Source organism: Panthera pardus, unplaced genomic scaffold (genome assembly GCF_024362965.1).
Source record: "Panthera pardus isolate Hobbes unplaced genomic scaffold, ASM2436296v1 HiC_scaffold_10, whole genome shotgun sequence".
Taxonomy (NCBI): domain Eukaryota; kingdom Metazoa; phylum Chordata; class Mammalia; order Carnivora; family Felidae; genus Panthera; species Panthera pardus.
The window spans coordinates 33,511,122-33,525,303 of NW_026526655.1; the positions used below are offsets into that span (position 1 = coordinate 33,511,122).

Here is a 14,182-nt window from a genome sequence, read left to right on the forward strand (position 1 = left end):
ACCTGACATTAGAATCAAGGCTCCTGGGACAAAATTACTTTTATATGCCAAAGCACCTTGTAAAGACAGACACGTGTGTATAAACTGCCTGTGGCACAGCTGTGTGCCACAGAAAAGCAAATCAGGAAAGGAGAAATTTCCATAGCCTTTGGGAGGCAGGCAAAGATTTAGTTCCAGGCCAAGTCAGGGATATGCGTGTACTTGGCTCTGATGGCCCGAACCCACCTTTCCCTGTGACTGTGAGGCCTGTGCCAACTTCCTGCTCTTTAAGGGATGAGTATATGCTGTGGCAGTTTGGGGGCCTCACAGAATGCATCATTTCAGAGGGGCTTTGACAAATTGTGTCTTGGATCAGCTCTGGCTTCTTAAAGGGTCAGAAGGTATCAAAGTAGAACAAATAAAACCATTATGTAGTACTGCTGTTTCAACAACTGCAATATGATTTGGGGCTGTTTTTCCCACATCTGCAGTTGTACGAGTGAGAACAGAAATCTCTCTGGCCAAGCTGAGAATATTGGACCTCACCTTGGAAGGGTCATCATAGCTTCTTTCTTCTTTAGATTCCGTGTTTCTAGTGACAGGTATAGTCTGCATGGGTGATGATCTTCCATCTATAGACACTTGGCTCTCCGGAGCATCATACTTGGTGGAAAGCCAAGGGTCCTCTACAAGAGAACTGGAAGGAGAGAAACCTCTATCTGAAGTGTCTTCTATTTCCTTAGAGTTAATGATATCAGGCCCACTCAGTTCTGCTGCTATTTCCAGATTCCTTTCCTTCCGTATCCTTTTCCTTTTGGTTCTTGGATTCCTTTCTTTGGGAATTAGCCCTGATTTCTTTTCAGTCTTTGATTCCTTTGACTTTCCTGGAGGAGAATAATTGGGGAGACAGAAGTGTAGCTAAGTAAATGTGATCTCTGTATCCTTTTCAGTAGCTTTTAGACTTTAGTGTGCAATGGAATTACCTGGGGTGCAGATTACTAAGCCCCACTCCTAGAGTCGGACTCTGTAGGAACCTGCATTTTCACAAGCACTCCAAGTGTTTTGGGAAGGGTAGTGCACAGACCACCCTTTGAGAAACTGCCTTATCCTATGTGGATCAACTGTAATTCAATAGTCTTGTTACTAAAAAAGTTGTTTCACCCTGACCTATGGTAGAGGCAAGACTCTCCAGAGGAAAAACTACAGATACAGATGGAAAGTCCTGTCTCAAGAGTCTGGCTTGAGGTTGTAGCTTTGTAACCTGGCAAAGCTTAAGCCTTCCATACTCTAAGAACTCTTCCTCAATTCACCTCTGGGGACTGCAAGTATTTCTTTTTCCCAGTCCTGCCAATGCAAACCAAGTTATGGGCTACAACTATGTAAAGTCAGCAAGACTTTAAAAAGTAAATCTCAAAAATAGATTGAGCCTAGGAGATGATCCAGTGTCATCCTTTCTGACAACCTTTGATTTGTCTTCTGAATCATGTGGCCAGGAAAGAACAGGTGTAAATTTTAGGCTAAAGAAAGTTTTCAGAAGCATGGGAATATAAATTTCTAGTAAGGTGCAACACAGGGAACCAAGAAGAAAAATGGTAACTGGGGTAATAATTCAGAGCTTGTTTTATCCTTCCCCTTCCCAATGCTTTCACTGCCCAATTCTCAAATTATGGTACAGTTATTCGTTCATACAGACCATGGCAAGAGCATGTATTTGGATCCACCACTTTACTGTTTGATCTGTTTGGTGTTATGCAAGCCACTCAATCTCTGTCAAGCCTCAACCACTACATGATATAATAATAGCACTTACTTTATGGAGATGTTTTAAGGATTTCATAATGTCATATATGCAGCACTCTTAGTACAGTGGGTATTCAGTAAATAGGTGCTATTGTTATTTCCTCTCTTGATCACAGGTCTCTGGGTAACCCTGGTTTCCTCTCTCCTCTTCTCTATCTCCTAAGATACTCACATGAAGTAAGTCTGCAATACTGTCTTGGCCAAGGTAGTCAAAAAGACAGGAGAGCCAGAGCATAAGAGACTCTTAAAAACTGAGAACAAACTGAGGGTTGATGGGGGGTGGGAGGGAGGAGAGGGTAGGTGATGGGCATTGAAGAAGGCATCTTTTGGGATGAGCACTGGGTGTTGTATGGAAACCAATTTGACAATAAATTTCATATATTAAAAAAAAAGACTCAAAATTAGGTAGTTTGTCTCATTAGATTCATGATGATTCTCTGTGACACCTCTCAGCTCCCATTAGGTGTCTTTTCCTGGGTCATTCCTCAAGAGCACACTCCCTTACCAACAGAAGCCTCTGCTTTCCTGTGGACCTTTCCTTCTCTCTCCCCTTGGGGTGCCTTGGACTTGTCTGTCTTGGTTCTTTTCTTTCTCTTGTCTTTGCCAATCAACTCCATCTCCTAAAGGTGAAAAATTAAGGAAAGGACCATGATATGAGTAGGAAACAAACAAACAAAAAACCCACCAAAGGGTGATTATGTTGAACAAGACAGAATGGCTTAGAATGGAATTTCTGGGTTCCACGTGAAGCTGGAGAGCAAGTCTTAGAATGGAGCTGGTGAGGAGATCCTAAGGTTCAGCCTTTCATTTAAAACTGCTAGGTATAATGTCATAGGAGGAAAGAGGAACAGAATACACTTTATGATTGTCCCCTTCTTGGATGCTAAATCACGATCTACAGAGGTGGATCAAAGTGAAGCACTTTTCAACTTTGATAGATTGCTATTGCTACAATTAATGTTTAACTAGTTTAAATCAAAGCCAGCTTTATTCACTCTTGCATCATTTGTTAACTTTCCAGAAGTTTCTCAAGCAGATGACCACAGCCATGTCAGTCTTTACCTTTCCCTATGGGCTGGGACAACAATGGAGATTCCTCCAAAGAGAGGATGGCAGAATGGGTACCTTAGTACCTGTGATATTTTGACATAAGAAATATATATTTGTCTTCATCCCCAGTCCCTGGCACAGAATTCCTAAGACCATTGTAATTTCTGGAGCATAAATGTGAAAAGAGTGGCTTTTGTTATTCACTAACAAACCCCTTTTTTTAAAAAAAAATTTTTTTAACGTTTATTTATTTTGGGGACAGAGAGAGACAGAACATGAACAGGGGAGGGGCAGAGAGAGAGGGAGACACAGAATCTGAAACAGGCTCCAAGCTCTGAGCTGTCAGCACAGAGCCCGACGCGGGGTTCGAATTCACAGACCGTAAGATCATGACCTGAGCCGAAGTCGGATGCTTAACCGACCAAGCCACCCAGGCGCCCCACTAACAAACCCCTTTCAACCACACCTGAGATTGTATTAATGAGATGATTTTGGAAAGCACCTAAGGTGGGGGGTTGCTGGTTGCTAGGGGAACCAACCATGTTATTAGAGGTTTGGAGCTTTCAGCTCAACATTCCCAACCTCAGAGGAGGGAGAAAAGACTAGAGGTTGAGTTAAGTACCATCTGCCAATGCTTTTATCAGTCAATGGCTATGTAATGAAGCCTCCATGAAAACCTGAAGCAAAGGAGTTTGGATGGCTTCTGAGTTGGTGAACACATCCACATGCTAGGAGAGTGGCACACTTCAAACTCCATGGAGAGTGAAGCGCCTGCTTTTGGGACCTTGCCCTATGTATCTCTTCATCTGGTTGTTCCTTTGTATCCTTTAAAATACCCTTTGTGAGAGGCATCTGCCTGGTTTAGTCAGTGGAACGTGCAACTCTTGATCTTGGGGTTGTAAGTTCAAGCCCCAAGTTGGGTGTAGAAATTACTTAAAAGTGTTTAAAAAAATATCTTTTGTAATAAATCAATTATAGTAAGTAAATGTTTTTCTGAGTTTTGTGAGCCATTCTAACAAATTGTCAAAGCTGAAGAAGGGGTTGTGGGAACCCTCTATTTATAGCTTGTTGGTCAGAAGTACAGGTGACAACCTGGGACTTGTGACTAGTGTCTGAAGTTGGAGCAGTCTTGTAGGACTGAGCTTACCCTTAACCTGTGGGGTCTGTGCTAACTCCAGGTAGTGTCAGAATTGAATTGTAGGACAGACATCCCTTCCCCCATGCAAAAAAAGGACTGGATACCCAATTGGTGTCCTTTGAGCTGGAGAATTGATCAATGTGGAAAAAGACTCCATACATCTGGTGTCAGAAGTGGTGTGTGTAGGAAAACTGAAGTTTTCTATTAGCACCTTTGTAAAATTAGAAATGGGCACCCCACCCTTCAGAAGGATGCAGCCCAATGCTGGGGTTCAGGGCATGGTTTGTTAACCACAGAATGGATTTCAGCTCTCACTTGCCCCCATTGTAGGTACCCTTGTGTATATACTAAGCAAAACATACAACTGTCCATGCTACCCCTAATGAGAGCAACATCCAGGCAGGGCTTTTGGACCAAGCTGCTAGGTGTTTACACTTACATTTACGTTGGCTAGTGCCTGGTGGTTGAATGATCTTGGTTCAGTTTTCTCTTCTCTTCCTCTTGGAAGAAGAGATGTGTCTTTAGGACCCAACCTCTCTAGGGACTCATGTCCTGGGAGTCTTCTTTGTAGATGATGTACATCATAATCTCTGCCACTTTAAGAAAGAGCAAAACAACAGGACCAAACTAAAAAACAAAACAAAACAAACCTCACAAAACTAGTGGACAAGGAAAAGGAAAAGTGAACAAACATTGTTTCTGTGGCACTGTGTTGAGCATTTTACATACTTGGTCAACCCTCTTTTTCTCAACACATCCCTGAGTAAGGGAGATTAGAAATTTGAGTCTTCATTATTGGGGTTCTCTCCAGCTTAATCCTCAATTTAGGGAGCAGAAGAAATAGTTTGTCTCCCTGTGGTTGCATATCTATGCCTTTAATTGAATGACATAGGGTTATCTAACTGAAATTTCTTTTTTTTTTTTTTTTTTTTTTTTTAAATTTTTTTTTTAATGTTTATTTATTTTTGAGACAGAGAGAAACAGAGCATGAATGGGGGAGGGTCAGAGAGAGGGAGACACAGAATGTGAAACAGGCTCCAGGCTCTGAGCCGTCAGCACAGAGCCCGACGCGGGGCTCGAACTCACGGACCACGAGATCATGACCTGAGCCGAAGTCGGCCGCTTAACCGACTGAGCCACCCAGGCGCCCCTAACTGAAATTTCTTCTATCAAAGGCTTAGCTGAAAAATACATGACCTTTAAGAAAGAGTCTTAGGCATGAACAGACACTTTTCAAAAAAAAGACATCCAAATGGCTAACAGACACATGAAAAAATGTTAAACATCACTCATCATCAGGGAAACATAAATCAAAACCACTATGAGATAGCATCTGAAACCTGTCAGAATGGCTAAAATTAGCAACTTAGGCAACAGATGTTGGTGAGGATGCAGAGAAAGGGGAACACTTTTGCACTGCTGGTGGCAATGCAAACTGGTGCAGCCACTTTGGAAAACAGTATGGAGGTCCCTCAAAAAAATTAAAAATAGAACTACCCTACAACCCAGCAATTGTACTACTAGGTATTTATCCAAAGGATACAAAAATGGTGATTCGAAGAGGCACACGCACCCCAGTGTTTATGGCAGCATTATTGACAATAGTCAAAGTATGGGAAGAGCCCAAATGTCCATTGACTGATGAATGGATAAAGAAGATGTCATGTATATATAGATGTATATGTATATACATACATACATACATACATACACAATGGAAAACTACTTGGCAATCAAAAAGAATGAAATCTTGCCATTTGCAACAATGTGGATGGAACTAGAGTGTATTATGCTAAGCAAAATAAGTCAGAGAAAGACAAATATCATATGATTTCATTCATATGTGGAATTTAAGATACAAAATAGATAAACATAAGGGAAGGGAAGATAAGATAAAAACAGAGAGGGAGACAAACAATGAGAGACTCCCAAATACACAGAACAAACTTATGGTTGCTGGTGGGGTGTTGGTTGGGGGAAGGGCAAGGGGCATTAAGGAGGACACTGGTTGGGATGAGCATTGGGTGTTATATGTAAATGATGAATCACTAAATTCTATTCCTGAAAAATAAATAAATAAATACATACATACATAAAATTTGATTAAAAAATAGTCTTAGGAACATGCAACTATCCATTCTTTTATGCCTTCTGAATTCTATTCTTTTTTTTTTTTTTTTTTTTGAATTCTATTCTTGGTCAAATCTAGCCACCAAAAGGTCATGTGCTGTGTTTGTGTGATCCCTTGTAGAATTGCAGTCACTGACTATCTGCCTTGAGGATAACTGACTTATGTTCTCTGGGTAAATAGGTCACTAAGAAATAGCTATGTGGTTTCAGTAACAGCTGCAGCAGCAGCTACTGTGTGCCAAGCCTGGTTCTGGGCATTTTATTTTTTAGCCAAATCAATATTTTGTTCATTGTGCTGTGCTAGTACAGGGTCTTACTATAGAAACTTGAGAAATATTTGTTGCATGAGGTAAATGGAATTTCTTGTAAACACATGGGTCTTTAAATCATTCAATGTCACTCTATAAAAACCCACAGAAGGTGTATCCTTTAGAATTTAGTGCTAGGAAAATCTTTATTTCCCTTGAGGAACAGGTATGCTGCAAATGAGAACCACAAACCTGTGTTACTACTACTACTACTACTACTACTTCTCCTCCTCCTCCTCCTCCTTCTTTTTTTGTTTTTACATTCAGGAATCTCTGTATCAAATCTGGAAGTCTGATCTTTAGTCACAATGACTCTAATTACTTTTGTTGGGTATTGATATTCTTTTTTCTTTTCCTCTCGATTAAAGATTTTTTTTCTTTTTGGTTATCTCACTTTGGCTTTTTTTTTGTTTTTGTTTTTGTTTTTGTTTTTGTTTTTGCTGATGTGGTTGTTGTAAGCCATTTAAATCCATTGTGGAAGAAACTGAGGTATAAAAGTTGAAAACTGGAATTTTTCAGATAGCTGCCTCCCCCCATCAAATGCCTTTCTTTCTTTGTTCCTAGGGATCATAAATCCTTTTTGACTCAGGAGGGGATTCCTACATCAAGAGGCAGGTGAGGTCAGGTTGTCAAGTCACTGATGCTCATGGAGGTCACAATAGGCTATAGTTCCAGCTGCCACTGCCAAATGCGGTTTAGGTGAAGTGACTGGAGCTGACTGGCCAAGCTGCTGGTTAGTGAGCTCATTGGAAGGACATAGTGAGCACATAGGAAACACTTACTACATGTTAGCAATTAGTTTTAGTATTTTTAAGTATTATTTATTTTACCCAAAGCGGAGTGAATGTGTAGAGGAGAAACCAAGTTGAATTGACAGAAATCACCTTACTAGGCATGTCTGTAGATCCCAGTTATGTAGACAAATGGAGAAAGCTGTTTCCACACTGTTAAACTTCACTTTTCACCCACCCAGCCAAAGAATATGGCTTATGTAGGAAACATGTCACAATATAATTCTCCCCAAGAATCCGTTTCTTAGACAACAATTCTGGCTGTTAGAGAATGCAGTTAGCCTGAGAATCTTCATGGTTAGAAAAAACAGAAATGAAATTAATTAAAAACAAAAATGAGGGGTCTCTGGCTGGCTCAGTCAGTAAAGCAGGCAACTCTTGATTTCAGGGTCATGAGTTCGAGCCCCATATTGGGCGTTGAGATTACTTTAAAAAGAAAAAAGAAAAAAATGAAATAAAAGTAGAGCAGTCCATATCATTACAGCTTCGAACACTTACGTCTTTTGGACAGTATCTGACTCAAAGGTCTGGATGTGATCATCCAGGGAAGCACTAGGAGGGTCAAGGTTCATATTCCTCAGCTCCTGGTCTGTGAAGACAAAGAGGATCCTTAACAGCCAAAGACAATAGACAACAATCCCAGACATGGGAAAATGTCTACCTGGTTAGTAGTCAATGACATGCAAATTAGCACAATAAAGTACGTTATGCCTAGAAAATTAGCAAATCCTGCACAAACCAGTGCTGGCACAAGGCAAGTGACATTAAAATTAGTAGACCCTTTGGGAAAGTGCTACGACAGTATGTACCAAGAACCAGAAAAATGTTCTAGTCTTTGATCAGGAATCTTACTCCTGGATATTTATCATGAAGAAATAATTCAAAAGAACAAGCTTTTTGTACAAAGTTTTTATAACTTTGTTATTAATAATGAAAAATTAGAAACAACCCAACAATGGGAGATTGGGGAAGCAATTTATGATGCATTAATTTGACATTTAAAATTATGGTTTAAAAGATAAGCAACATGGAAAACATGACATAAAGAAGTAAAAATGTAAAATATAGAATATTGTGGTAGAACTCTATAAAATATGTATGTAAATGAATAAGGGCTGGAAGAGAAAACAAAAAGAAAATAATAGATTAGGAAGTTTGTATGTGTTTAAATTTTTTCTTAAAATCCTAGTGTGATTATAACATTGAAAATGAAATTGCTTAAAAAACCCCAAACATTACAACTCAATAGCAAAAAAACCAAACAATCCAATTAAAAAATAGGCAGATAATCTAAACAGACATTTTCCAAAGAAGACATACAGATGGCTAACAGGCACATGAAAAGATGTTCAACATCACTAATTATGAGGGAAATGCTATTCAGTGAGATATCGCCTCCTACCTGTTAGAATGGCTAGTATCAAAAAGACAAGAAATAAGTACTGACAAGGATGTGGGGAAAAAGGAACCCTTGTGCTCTGTTGGTAGGAATGTAAATCAGTGCAGCTTCAATGGGAAACAGTATGTAGCTTCTTCAACTACACACAACTTAACTTCTGAGTATTTATCCAAAGAAAATGAAAACACTAATTCAAAAAGATATATGCCCTACATTCATTGCAGCCTTATTTACAATAGCCAAATATGGAAACGATCTAAGTGTCCATTGATGGATGAATGGATAAAGAAGATGTGGTATATATACAAAAAAAGCCATAAAAAAGAAGGAAATCCTACCATTTGCAACTACACGGATGGGCCTTGAGGGTATTATGCTAAATGAAATAAGTCAGAGAAAAACAAATACTGCCTGATTTCATTTATATGTGGAATCTAAAAAAAAACCTAAACGAACAAACAAAACAAAACTCATAGATACAGGGAACAGATTCGTGGTCGCCAGCAGGGAAGAGGGTTGGGAACTGAGAGAAATAGGTGAAGGGGATCAAGCAGTAAAAACTTATATATATAGGGGCGTTTGGGTGGCTCAGTCATTTGAGCATCAGGACTCCAGATTTTGGCTCAGGTCATGATATGGTTCATGGGTTCAAGCACTGCGTTGAGCTCTACGTGTTGACAGTGTAGAGCCTACTTGGGATTCTCTCTCATTCCCTCTCTCTCTGCCTTCCCCTGCTTGCTATTTCTGTCTCTCTTTCTCTCAAAATAAATAAACTTAAAAAAACCTTAGATATACAATATAAATAAGTCATGGGGACATAATGTAAAGCATGGTGACTATAGTCAATAATATTTAGCACATTTGAAAGTTGCAAAGAGTAAATCTTAAAAGTTCTCATCACAAGGAAAAAAATTTTTTGTAACTGTATGATGATTGTTGATAACTAGACTTATTGTGATCACTTTGTGGTGTATACAAATATCAAATTATTATGTTGTATACCTGAAACTAATATAATGCTACATATCTATTTTCTCTCAATTTTAAAAATTTTAATTAAAATAAAAAAATGAAAAACAAATGTTACCCTATAAGGAAGGCTTACTCAGGCTACACAGCTATCACTCTTTGCTGGACTCTCTCAAGACCAAACTGGGTAGCTCTTTATTTTTTATTTTGGGGGGGGGGGCGAGAGAGAGAGAGAGAGAGAGAGAGAGAGAAAGAAAGAGAGAGAGAGAGAGAGAGAGAGAGAGAGAGAGAGAATCCCAAGCAGGCTCCATGCTCAGCATGGAGCTTGACGCTGGGCTCAAGCTCATGACCCTGGGATCATGACCTGAGCCTAAATCAAGAGTCAGACACTCAATCGACTGAGCCACCTAGGCACCCCTGGGTAACTCCTTTAAAATGAGAAGAGTCCTCAGACTAAGACTTCATATTGGACTAGGCTACCTTTTATTTCACTTTAAACAATATTTTTATTATGAAAGATATATTTCATTGCAGAAAATTTGAAAAACAGAAGCACAAGGAAGAAAAAATAACTCACAATCAACACATAATTATTAGAATGACTAAAATGACTGACTCTACTTAGTATTGACAAAGAGGCAAAGGAACTAGAACTCTCATTTACTGCTAGTTGGAATGTAAGATGGAACAGTGACTTAGGAAAGTAGTTTGGCAGTTTCTTTTTTCTTTTTAATGTTTATTTATTTATTTTGAAAGAGAGTGTGACTGGGGGAGGGGTAAAGAGTTAGAGGGAGAGAGAGAATCCCAAGCAGGTTCTGTACTGCCAGCACAGAGCCTGACATGGGGCTCAATCCCACGAGCCATGAGATCATAACCTGAGCCAAAAACCGGGAGTTGGGCACTTAGCCTACTGAGCCACCAAGGTATCCCAGTTTGCCAGTTTCTTAAAAAATTAAATGTTATATATATCATATCATCCAACCATTACACTCCTGGGTATCCTACTCACGAGGAATGAGGGGCACCTGGCTGGCTCAGTTGGAAGAGTATGTGACTCTTGATCTCGGGGTTGTGAGTTTGAGCCCCATGATTGGTGTAGAGGTTCCTTAAATAAATAAGCAAACTTAAAAAAAAAAGAGGAATGAAAGCATATGTCCATATAAGGACTTGTACACAAATGTTCATAGCAGCTTTATTGGTGATAGTCAAAAACTTGAAACAGCCCAAATGTTCATCAACAGGTGAATGGATAAGCAAACTGGTGTATACATACAAAGCAATATTACTTAGCAGTAAGTAGAAATGAAGCATTAATACACTCAGCACTATGGATGAATCTCAAAAGAATTACATGGAATGAAAGAAACCAGACCCAAAAAAGGTATATATAGTATGACTTCATTTATAGAAAATTCTAAAAATGCAAACTAATCTATAGTGACAGAAAGCATATCAATGGGGGACACTGGGAGGCTGGGGACAAGGGAGGCTGGAGTTGGAGGAGGCATGAGGAAATGTTTGGGATGAATGTTTTATCTGGACTATAATGATGGTTTCATGGGTATATACATATGTCAAAACTTACCTAGTGGATCTTAAAAGTTCTCATCATAAGAAAAAACAATTGTAACTGTGTGTGGTGATGGATGTGAATTGAAGTTACTGTGGTAATCATTTTGCAACATACACATAAATCATGTTGTACACCTTAAACTAATACAATGCTATTTGTCAATTATATCTCAATAAAACTAGGAACCACCCCCAAATCATAGCAATGTTTAGTATTTCAATGAAAGAAAATCTATTGGCTGAATAATTTTATACCTTACCAAATAATTACACATCATTAAAGCCTAAGAAAAAGGAAAGTTGACTGCATTAAAATCTTTACAGGAAAAAAAAAGTATTATTTAACACTTTAAAAAACTTATCTAATCATAAAATTTAAATAAGTGTAATTTATCGTATATCAATTATCCCTCAATAAATCTGCTTAAAAAAAACTTAAGAAAAAATGTTAATACAAATAAAGTACCTAAACAGTGTTTGCACTTGGTAAAAACAAACAAGAACCAAAACACCTCACCCATGATCACTCTACTCACATACAATTAATGTAAATATTTTGGCGTATACACTTTCATGCATATATAATCTATCTATCTGGGGTGGCTGGGTGGCTCAGTCAGTTGGGCGGCTGACTTTGGCTCAGGTTGTGATCTCACGGTTTGTGGGTTCGAGCTCCGCATTGGGCTCTGTGCTGACAGCTTGGAGCCTGGAGCTGGCTTCAGATTCTTTGTCTCCCTCTCTCTCTGCCCCTCCCCTGCTCACATTCTGTGTCTCTCTCTATCTCAAGAATAAATAAACATTAAAAAAAATTAATCCATCTATACACTCATTTTAATAGAATTAAATATATGTATAATTTTAATTTACTTTTATGTTATTAGAATTTCCCATATAAATATTCTTAAAAATTATCATAATAAACAGCATAGCATTTCATTGTACAGATGTACCATAACTTAACCAGACATGTAACTTGTAAAATTCAGATTGTTTCAAAGTTTTTATAATTATAAAGAACTTTGCATAACATTTCATTGAAAGGAATGTTTTTGATTATTAAAAGACCTACTCTTTGTTCACATCTATGATTATTAAAGGATACACAGTCTTTTTTTTTTTTTTTTTTTTTCTTTTCTTTTTTTTTTTTTTATTTTTTAATATATGAAATTTACTGTCAAATTGGTTTCCATACAACACCCAGTGCTAAGGATACACAGTCTTTAAGACACAATGTTGACTGCCAAATCATTCCCCCCAAAATTTGTACTGATTTAACACTCTGAGAAAAATGGTCATCTATTTCTTCATTTATCACATGCTTATTAAATATTGACTACATGCTGGGAATTGTGTTAGATGCTGGAAATAGAGTGGGGAGTTGGACAGACACCCCCCTACCTGCCCCTGGTCTCAGGGAGCTTAAATTTTATTGGGGAAGATGGATATTAACACAAAATAAAAACTTTTCAAAAGGTAGACTCTAATATTCAATCCCTATTTCTCTTTGAGCAGTAGATTCCTGCATGAATTCATTTATTTTCCTCATTTTTCTTTATGTAAAGGGGTTATAACTTTAAAGAAAGATTGGAAAAGAAAAAATTCACCTGTCATCCTACCATCAATCATCTCCTTAATATGATAGTTAATCCATTTTTCAGCATTCAAAGTTGTCCATGACACCCCCACTCCTTCTCAGCCCAGAGCACCTTTGTAGTTTGGGTTTTCTTCTGCCATTCCCAAACTTTAAGGATAGCATCTCACACATTAACCTCCAGAAATAGCAGTGGGGACAAAATTGTTAATGTACAGGGTGGTTGGGGAAACTGGGAAGGTTGATTGGGGTGGTTACTTGGGATTTATTTTGTTTTGGATCATATGTAATGTTACAGAGAGTTGGAGGTGATTTAAGTATCTTCGTGATAAGAGAAATTCTGTGGAAGTTTCATTCCCTAACATAGCTGTAAAAGCTGTTTCACTGGACATTCATGGCTCATTATAGCGGTTTTGAACTCTGGGACAGGGCACTACAGGACCAGCAGAGGGCGCATTTGTACTGACCAAAAGCTGAGTTTCTACATTAGTGTAATTTCACCGTATTGATGAGAATTGAAAATTCTGGGAGATGGATCATAGAAACGAGCTCCCCTCACTCCCCAATAAAATAATCTGATATTTAGGAAATATTGGGATAAACTAAGCCAGTGCTTTGAATAATAATTTACAACTTTTAACTGCTTTAAAAAAATCTGTAAAATATTTTAAGAATGCAGAGTATAGAAAAAATACTATATATGAGTACCACCTAGCTTTGTGAAATCTTAACATTTTGCTATATCTGATTCACATTTTTTTCTAAAGAAATAAAACATTTCAGATACAGTCCAAGACTTCATTGTATAACATTTGATCTCATTTCTGTCACTCTCTCCCAGTGGTAACCGTTTTCTTAAATTTGGTATTTGTCCATTGAACACACTACTCCAAATATGGCACCTTCACATATTAAATATTTCAAGCTGAAGGAATTTGAAAAACGGCAGGTGAAGGAAGGATTCTCTGACCACCACCCCTTTCTCCCCCTGAAGCACCCCCTTCTAAGAGCCCCATTTGAGAGGTGCCCACCAGAAGTGCCACCTAGAGGAAAGAGGCATCCTTATCTCTGAAGATGGAGAAACTTCAAGAGGAATCCAAACAAACAGGCCTTGCTCAGTTTCTCCCAAATTATTATCCTTCCTTAGCCCATTCCCTTTAAGTAATATCACATTATCCCACAACTTTCCACTCTTCATCAAACCTCGTATAAAAACACTCAGGCTTGGGGTGCCTGTTGGCTCAGTCTGTGGAACATGCAACTCTTGATCTTGGGGTTGTGAGTTCAAGCCCCATGTTGGGTGTGGAGATAACTTAAAAGCTAAAAAATCTTTAAAAAAACAAAACAAACACACACACACTCAGGCTTAACCATTTCTTTGGGTCCCCATTTCCTTATGAAGTCTCCTATGTCACATAAAATTTATATTAAATAAATTTGTGTGCTTTTCTCCTC

The 14,182-nt window shown here is 38.4% G+C and overlaps 1 protein-coding gene across 5 annotated transcripts in view; it reads right to left on the reverse strand.

Annotated features, from left to right (window-relative positions):
• KIAA2012 (KIAA2012 ortholog) overlaps positions 1-14,182 on the reverse strand; it is a 109,072-nt gene that overhangs the window by 7,316 nt on the left and 87,574 nt on the right. For all 5 annotated transcript variants that reach the window (XM_053906162.1, XM_019436601.2, XM_019436603.2 and 2 more), the window contains 4 exons: positions 7,695-7,785; positions 4,407-4,563; positions 2,285-2,399; positions 526-863 (listed from right to left, as the gene is read on the reverse strand). In XM_053906162.1, coding sequence (XP_053762137.1) covers positions 526-863; positions 2,285-2,399; positions 4,407-4,563; positions 7,695-7,785 — 701 coding nt within the window. The remainder of the gene's footprint in view (positions 1-525; positions 864-2,284; positions 2,400-4,406; positions 4,564-7,694; positions 7,786-14,182) is intronic.